This window comes from Hippichthys cyanospilos, chromosome 4 (assembly GCF_059441005.1).
Source record: "Hippichthys cyanospilos isolate Australia breed blue-spotted pipefish chromosome 4, RoL_Hcya_1.0, whole genome shotgun sequence".
Taxonomy (NCBI): Eukaryota; Metazoa; Chordata; class Actinopteri; order Syngnathiformes; family Syngnathidae; genus Hippichthys; species Hippichthys cyanospilos.
In genome coordinates this window covers 23,073,147-23,082,027 of record NC_142372.1, presented here as the reverse complement: position 1 = coordinate 23,082,027, position 8,881 = coordinate 23,073,147, and the positions used below count along the sequence as shown (strand labels likewise).

General features: G+C 37.2%; 1 protein-coding gene across 1 annotated transcript in view; it reads left to right on the top strand.

Annotated features, from left to right (window-relative positions):
- LOC148425060 (C-myc promoter-binding protein-like) overlaps positions 1-8,881 on the top strand; it is a 49,087-nt gene that overhangs the window by 35,523 nt on the left and 4,683 nt on the right. Inside the window, exons 27-32 of the mRNA XM_088412971.1 lie at positions 1-4; positions 112-292; positions 1,348-1,602; positions 1,677-1,794; positions 6,478-6,640; positions 7,538-7,602. The exon at positions 1-4 is cut by the window's left edge and continues 164 nt beyond it. Of these exons, the coding sequence (XP_088269097.1) occupies positions 1-4; positions 112-292; positions 1,348-1,602; positions 1,677-1,794; positions 6,478-6,640; positions 7,538-7,602 (786 nt within the window). The remainder of the gene's footprint in view (positions 5-111; positions 293-1,347; positions 1,603-1,676; positions 1,795-6,477; positions 6,641-7,537; positions 7,603-8,881) is intronic.

Sequence of the window (8,881 nt, the reverse complement as noted above, 5' to 3'; positions counted from 1 at the left end):
CAAGGTAGGGATTTTCTAATGTCTTGCCCCTACATTTGATTTGCTTATGTTCTTTAGCAGAGTCCCTCAATATTGTGCAGTTTTGATTGAAAGCAGGTTTTTTCTCCACAGAACCCGATCCACCACATCTCACGGTATAGACATCCCCTCAGAGCGACGCCAGGGGGCTCTTTGTTCTGGAATGGGCATGGCCCGTAGCGTCAGTGCCTTCGGTCCAGTAGAAGAAACATCTAAATGCGACCATTTTTTGCCAAGCTCGGGCAGTTTACCCAGCCGTCTGGATGAGACCACTGTATGTCCCACAATATTCTAATGAAAAATATTCTTGAGTAAAATAAAAATACCTTGTAAACAGGGCTGCATGATTATGGCCAAAATAATAATCACGATTATTTAGGTCAATATCAAAATCACGATTATTAATCACGTTTATTCATCATGTTTGGTCAAACATGTCTTTTTATTGCCCTTTTTTAAACAAGCAGTATGGAAAAAAGGCTTGATACTCAAAAATAATAATTTTAAACTAAAAGAAATGAATCAAGTAAATAATTAATGGCAAAAACCTGGCAGAAAGGGCAACATAGCTAACTTACTTGCTAAGTGCAAACCAATGAAAAAAAATGAAGCCTACTTAGAACCAAGCACTTCATTTACTTTTAAGCAGATTTTAATCAATTAGCAGTCAAAATGTAATTTTTGGTCCTTTCAAACTGGATTTATTCCTATTTTTTACCAGATTTTTCAAAATGAGTCTCAATTGACAGCTAGCACTGTAAATATTAGGAATCAGGTGAGAAACGCCTCTTCACACTGGTAAGTAATATATTAGGGTGGGAAAATAAGTGCTTTTGTCATGCAAACATGTGGGAAAGATTGTCCCCTGGTGGTAGGGCTTGATTTGACTTTTGACTTTTGACTTTTTAAATGCTATCGGCGTGGATCAGCTTAATTCATCGTGGCAGCCAAAATCGTGATCTAGTTTAAAACTTGATTAATTGTGTAGCAATGATTGTAAATAATAATAATAATGAAAATTTGTTTTTTTTGGATAGTGCTTTTCATGATACTCTCACACATTACAAGAAGCACACTATTGCATTGAAATCTACAGTCAGAAGAATTACATAAGTTGCATACTAGAATTCTAAAAAAATAACACTTAAGAGATACATCCAACAACAACAACAAAAGTTTGAGGACCAACAACAACAACAAAAAAAGAACAGCGCAGGACAATGATCACATATCAAAAGCAATTCTAAAAAGATGGGTTTTGAGGTGTTATTTTTCAGTATTACCCGTGTATCCACCAAAAATATTTCCACTATTACTGTTTTTGTGCAGGACCCACTGAGTATGGACTGGCGTCTCCACAACCCCGAACCAGTGACTGTTCCCTACCTGAGCCCGCTGGTACTGTGGAAGGAGCTAGAGAGCCTTCTGGAAAATGAGGGTGACACAGCGATTACAGAGGCTGACATGGTGGACCATCATCCCATTATCTTCTGGAACCTTGTGTGGTACTTCAGGCGGCTGGACCTTCCCAGCAACCTGCCCGGTCTCATTCTCACTTCCGACCACTGCAACAGGGATTCCCAGGTAAAACACTTGAACAATAAAATACACGTAGAGGCAACACCAAGACAAGAAGTTAAGGTTGTTTCTTCCTGCAGGTCCCTCGTCAGTGGATGTTAGAGGACAGTAAACATGTCTTGATCCAGATCCTGTGGGACAACTTAAAGTTGCAGCAGGACCCCGTACAGCCTTTTTACATTCTCTGGAACACATATAGTGAGTCTTACTTCTTTGCAGGAAATTTGCAATTAGGCGGACAGTTTATATCTTATCAAATGGACGCATAAACAAAAACAAACTGACAAAACATTGATGAAAACACTCTGGTTTTAGTACTTCTCAAAGATTGATTTGGTTTAAAAGGAAAATTCAGCTTAAGCCAGTGCTTCTCAATTATATTTTGCCAACACCCCCCCAGGAAAAAGAAAACTTTTCGTGCCACCCACATTCGACTATAAATAAGAGTATTATCTATAAAAATTGTTTAAATATACCTAAGCCTGTATTCTTTTTAACATTAAAAGAAAAAAGCAATATAAATTAACTTTCAAAAGCTGTTAATTATTACTTACAGCATTCATTATTCGGGTTACAGCTTAGTCTAAAACTGAAAAAAAATAACCAATTGCCTGAAACAAAAAAAAAAAAAAAGAGATGAAAATTCTTATTTTATTGCAATTACACTTCACATGATCAAAACAAAGCCTTTTCCCTGGGGGTCATCAGCGTCCCCCCGACATTACTGTCAGAGAAATCCATAAAGAAGACTTAGACAAGCCCAAATGCTAGACTGTAAAATAGTAAACTCCGACCAGCCAAGATTGACTTTTTTCTGCTTGCGAGGGATAGCTGAGCTCACACTTCCGTGCTGTCAGTAAGCCGCTGCTCCTGTTTGCTTTTTTATTCTATTAAACAAAGGGTTGCACAATACATGACATAACAAAAGCCCAATCGCAGATAGGCAGAGGCCTCTGCTCTAAACCAACAGCTGGGGGAAAGTTCCTGTTCACACTTTTCTACTTAGCTCTTTCTAAGGAATGGGGTGAGATGGACCAGGACTGCATAGATGGATTGCAGTACATGCTTTTCTAGGTAAGAAATAAACACATAAGATAACAACTTAATGTATGAGTTTTCACAGCCACCTCGCACCCCACTATTTGAGAAGCACTGGCTTAAGCCATTGAATATGTATCGATAGACGGAGGTGCAATCAGAGCCCTATCCCTTTATACTGTATGTGTTACACTTAACTTAGGGGGGGGGGACTCTTAAAACTTTAGATGACAATGATTACAGTTCATTGAATATTGATTCATTTTGATTCATTGAATATTATAATAACATGCCCATGCTTATTTTCCGTATTTATGAATGAATACACCACACACGTCTCTGGAACTGTATCTGTCACAAAATAGCACTCTTTGTTGCCTAAATTAGAAATATGACCTAATGACCCGTCGACTGTGTTCCTTAGTGCTTCCATTTACATATATCTGTAATCTGTCCTTTAAAACTGGAATCTTTGCAGTCTTAGGCGAACACTGCTCGTTGACTGTACAGTGTATAAGGCTTAAGATTGAAGTAAATAGGTGTACTGAAGTAATATTTGTCTTAAATAATATGTACAGCATGAAGACGTTTCACGTTTAAAATTTTATATTTATATATATATATATATATATATATATATATATATATATATATATATATATAAATCTATATATATATATGTGTGTGTGTGTGTGTATATATATATATATATATATATATATATATATATATATATATATATATATATATATATAGAGAGAGAGAGAGATTTATAGATATATATATATGGGGTTTTTTTTATGTGAAAGGTGGGGGTGCTACTTTGCGGATTTTCGGCTATCGCGACCAGTTCCGAAACTTATCTACCGCGATAAACGAGGGTTCACTGCATACACAAAAAGCTATAAGAATTATTGATCATTCAAAGTGAACCAACCCATTCATTATTTATTCATTAATTAAATTATCAAATTTTTTGACCTGGTTGAATTTAAAACATTTGCACCAATAACGTATAAAGTATATAATAATACAATTAACTCTGCTTCAGCATTCAGATTTTTTTTTTTAGAAAGAGAAGGCTGTTATAATCTGAGGGGCACAAATGATTTTAAAAAGTCCAAGACAAAGACCAACAAAAAGCAAATGTGTGTGTCTGTTAAAGGCGTTAATTTATAAAAAATAATTATGGAATAGATCTGGAAAAATGTGAAACATATACTGTCTTCAAAGAAAGGTTTTAAAAAACAGTCTTACTTAAATATGAGCATCATGTATAAAAAAAACTTTATCTGTAGAAAATTGTGAAGATGTGTATTTCTGTTTTGTTTTATATATGACGTATTACATTACCTTACCATATATTATAACTTACCTATTGATATATTATGTAACAGCTTCATGAAAACAAGAGGTAGGACCCAACAAGTTGTTGAACTTCTTCCTTTGAACATGTAAACTGCTATATCTATAGTTTATTTTTCTCTCTTCTTTAATTTTATTATTTTATTTACTCAATCAAATAAATCTCAGATATACCGTATTTTGCGCACTATAAGGCGTACCTAAAAGCCTTAAATTATTTTTTAAAGCTGATGGTGCACCTTATAATCAGGTGCGCCTTATATGGATCAATATTGAGATTGGGATTCGTCGATGATGAATGAACTGATATCTGATCGTGTGTTTACAGTTGAACAATGTTGCTCATATTGACAATGAGTTATTATGCTATTGAGAGTTGAGTTATTATTTGAGTTATTATTGTTATTACTTTGAGAATTACTATATTGTGATTGAAAAAGTTTTAAAATATGTCATTAATTGAGGGTGCGCCTTATAATCTGGTGTGCCTTATATATGGAAACATTTCAAAATATGTCAATAATTGAGGGTGCGCCTTATACTGTAGTCCGGTGCGCCTTATAGTGCGTAAAATACGGTACACTCTGCGCGCGATAACAAAAAGACAACAAAAAGAGTCACTCTACCAAATTAGAGCCCTGATTGTCACAAAGCTTAATATTGCTGAAGTAGGGCGGAAACCTCGCATGTCCAACATCATGACTTTTTAGGAAAGCAAAAAGAAAAAAAAAAAGAGACTCATAACAGTAAACTTCCAATGGTTTGTCAGTTTGATAAGGAAGTGGTATATTTTGGGCATTATTTGTGCATGTGACCCATGTTTGCAGCAACAATATCAGTGCGCATTAACAGATGCACATCATTCCTATAGAGAAGCATCATGGTGGCAACAGCAAGTTTTTTTTTTTTTTTTTTTTTTTCCCGGAAACAGTTTTAACAACTGGGTTGATGACAACGTGAAAAGACTAAAATACCTTTCCGTTTTGGCATGAAACAAGCAGGCGATGGGAAATTTCACCTTACCACACGATAACTGTAGCTTCGATCCAAACCCACAAATGAATGGCTTTAGCAGTCGATAATTGAAGTTTTTAGAATTCAATTGGAAAGCCGGTTGGAAGTGTTGAGTGACCCGATGGGACTTTTTGCGGGACTTTAAAGTGCTTTTGCAAGGAAGTGCTGTTAACTACTCAGCCCCAATATGCTGTAATCAATGCAAACTATTGGTTGAGGGAGTGCATGTTTAATGTTTGTCAACTATTACAGCTTTTTGAATGTAATTATAGGTCATATTTATTAACACCCATGAAAAATGGTATGGTCTGTCTTTGTAGCTTTTGAAGTCATGATTACACTTTAAGAGAGAGCCATTAACTGGTCTCTATCGCCACCTACTGTCTTGAGGTGAAACACATGTCAACAAAGAATTTTCAGTTTTTTCTGACATAGTTTGACCGCCGCTCAATGGAATGTTGCAAAAATCGCAGGAAAATCAATCTCATAAATCCTATTAAAATGCATCTCCAAAATTTGAATTATAATGGTTTTGTATGGTCCAAAATTTGGACAATGATATTTTGTGCACACAAAATCTCGCACGTCCAGCTACAATCGCATCGATGTCAGAATTGTTGCATTTTGAAATTTTACATGTTTGAATCATCTGCTGGAAATTTCAGACCCCGATTCTGTTTTTTCCTGGTTGATTCTTTTATGATATCTTAAAAGAATGAAGGAATTTCCATAATTTGTGACGTATTGCCGCACGGGTTAAGTGCTGTGTAAAAATAATCCGTGTGTGATTAGCCACGTTACGTCTTTTTCAAATCTGCGTTGACTGTTATATATATCACTGTCAGTCGTAAAGAGAGCACCTCTGTTTTAAATGTTTGTGTTATCTGGAACTTGATGTTGGTCAAGGCAGGGCGTGTCCTTCTGATAACGGGCTCTGTCTGCTCTCTGTCTTTCAGGGCTTAATTGTACTCTGTTGTTAGAAAGTGAGTGTTGTCATCTGGCTGCAGACTCCCGCCAATTACTTGGGTTGCCTTTGCTCTCTTTTTGTGTGCCTTATGTCCTCGCATGAAAAGTCACCTTTTACGTTTCATGATTTTTTTTTTTTTTTTTTTTTTGCGTGAAATTACTTGTTGTCTGTGTGGGGAAAGCACAATCACATTCGTCCCTACAACTATATTTGAATGTCGTTGTTGGTTTTGTGAACGTTCCCTTACATGCTCATTCAGACAGAGACCGAACCAGCATTCTGGAACACACTTCGTATTTTAACTACCAACAGCAGAACACTGCGGCATTTTTGTCATTTTTAAACTGATACAGGCTCACAGCACAATGTAGTTAAATAGTGGCCGTTTATATGTGAAGTTTTGTGAAATTAAAAACAGAATGCTGAACAAAGACATAAATCTATCATTCGGGAAAAAGAGCACTCTGTTGACCTGCTTTGGGTGTGTGGTTTGGTAGACGTGGGCTACTCGGTGCCCCGGACGGTCCCGAAAGAGGAAAAGGCGTTCACGGAGGAGCTGCTGCACAGCGTTGTGAGGAGCATCCAGAGGAACGACGTCGGCCGACCCATGGCTCATCTGCTTGAGCTGCAAGACCGGACGCTCGGACACAAAAGGCAAAGGTCAGTTTCATAAGCCAGCATGAAAATTGTCAATCATCCTTTTTTTGGATCTAAATACCCACAAATTAAAGCTGAATGTCAGCAGTTAAAGTACGTATTGTTTGCTTCATTTTAAATCCACCAGAATGACGCTCATGTCCCAATAGATGATCTTAGTTTTGTTCTTAAACCTGGTGTGTCACACTGTTTTTTTATCAAAAGCCACAAAGTAGTTACAACTTCCCCTGGAGGGCCGTTATGACTGTAAAACCATATAAATGTTTAATCGTCTCATATTATAAAGCCATGAGTAAGTTCTGCAGATAGCCTATACTGGATTTCTGTGTTTCATTTTTTGCATATTTATCACTCACATAGGTGTCTTTTCATCAAAGCAATATTAACCGAGATAACCAAGGGTATATAAAATGCAGTTTGTAATGATTGGGGAGGCGGGGGGGTTGTAATCAATCTTACTCTCAGAAAAACAAAACTATTTTTGTTGTTGCTGCGATTCAAATGAATTTAATTTCGAATCTTGATTAATTCATTTCAGTATTGTAATCTCTCGGCAGCATTATTAATGCTACAGTATATCGCAACTATTCTGTCCGCCTTTGCACACGTTTTCAGTGATTACCTTCAAATATGTATGTATAATTTATTCGGGAACAAATCGAATGAATTTGACAAAGTCTATGAAATATTGTAGTACAACATGTCAATTACTGGTGTAAGGCTTTGTTTTTAATTAACTACCAATGAAATAAGTTAGACTGGCAGTCATAAATTAATTATTTTTGCTCGCGTTGACTATTTATAAAAGAGAGAGAATAGAATATTGTCTAATACACAAATGGTTAGTACTGAACCCAATGAAGTCTATATGCTTGTTGACCTCAACTTGATCTTACTTAGGAGTTTGTACAGAGACCTCCTGTTCCTGTCCCTGGTGGCTCTGGGAAAAGACAACATTGACATTGGTGAGTCCTTAGTTGTTGTTGGAAAGAAAACGGTGAATCGAAACCTTTTCGTTGTTCCATGTGGCTTCTGCATCTGAATTGACACCATTGACACAGTCAGTTTAGACAGTCATGTGTCAAACTCAAGGCCCGGGGGCCAGATCCGGTCCGTCGTATCATTTCACGCGGCCCGCGAAACGCCCATTCCAATTCAAGTTTACGGTCAAAATATCACATTTGTAAGTCGATTTGAAATTGTTTGGGGGGAAAAAGCAAGCGCTTTTTTCCCCTCACCCTCTCTCTGATTTCAAAACTAGTTGGAAGTGTGACACCCAAAATGTATTTGATCACAGTCATCCCGGCCCTCTGACAGAAACTGTAACTGCAGCGTGGCCCTCGATAAGAATGAGTTTGACACCCCACGGTCTAAACCAGGGGTGGGCAACTCCAGGCCTCGGGGGCCGGTGTCCTGCATGTTTTCCTGTTTTCTCTCTCAAACACTCCTGAATCAAATGATTAGGATTATTCTCAAGCTCCAGCAGAGCTTGTTGATGAGCTAATGGTTTAAATCAGGTGTGTTAGGAAGAGAAAACTGGAAAACATGCAGGACCCCGGCCCTCGAGGGCTGGAGTTGCCCACCCCTGGTCTAGGGTTTAGACTTTAGACCATGGGAGAAAATGTTTTCTGGCTGCGACCAGTCATTATCAAGTTTCTGTCTTGGTGTCAGACACGCAGTCACATGGACAGTGGTACCTCTACTTACAAATGAATGCCTCTTTTTATGAAAAATTCACATTACAAAACACCTTGGCGGAAAAATGATTGTCTCTAGGAACGACAGAAAATTGAAGACACGAAAGGTGACGTTGTTGGTGTATAATATGGGACAACAACTGGACTGTAATTTAATACCTTAGCACAACCCATCATGTCTACTGTATTTGTTACAGTTTGTGAGGATTTTTTGTCATTTATCAACATGCCGGCTTGCACGCAAACGAGATAATACTTTTTTGCATTGATGATTACTATGCTCTTCCACTTTTCATCTTTACTCATTTTATCCAAATGTATACCGTAGAACTAACAAATATAAACTTGACATTAGCTATGGCTAACATTGTACCTATTCACATAAAAACACATATGTAACATACCACTTTTGGGCTATCGCATCTGATGTTAGCGTTGTTAGCACGTTGTTGGCACTTTAGCAATGACATCACACAGGAAGCACGTCGCATGACTCCAAACTGAATTTAAGTAAACTTACATGTTCAAAATAATCAATATTGATGCT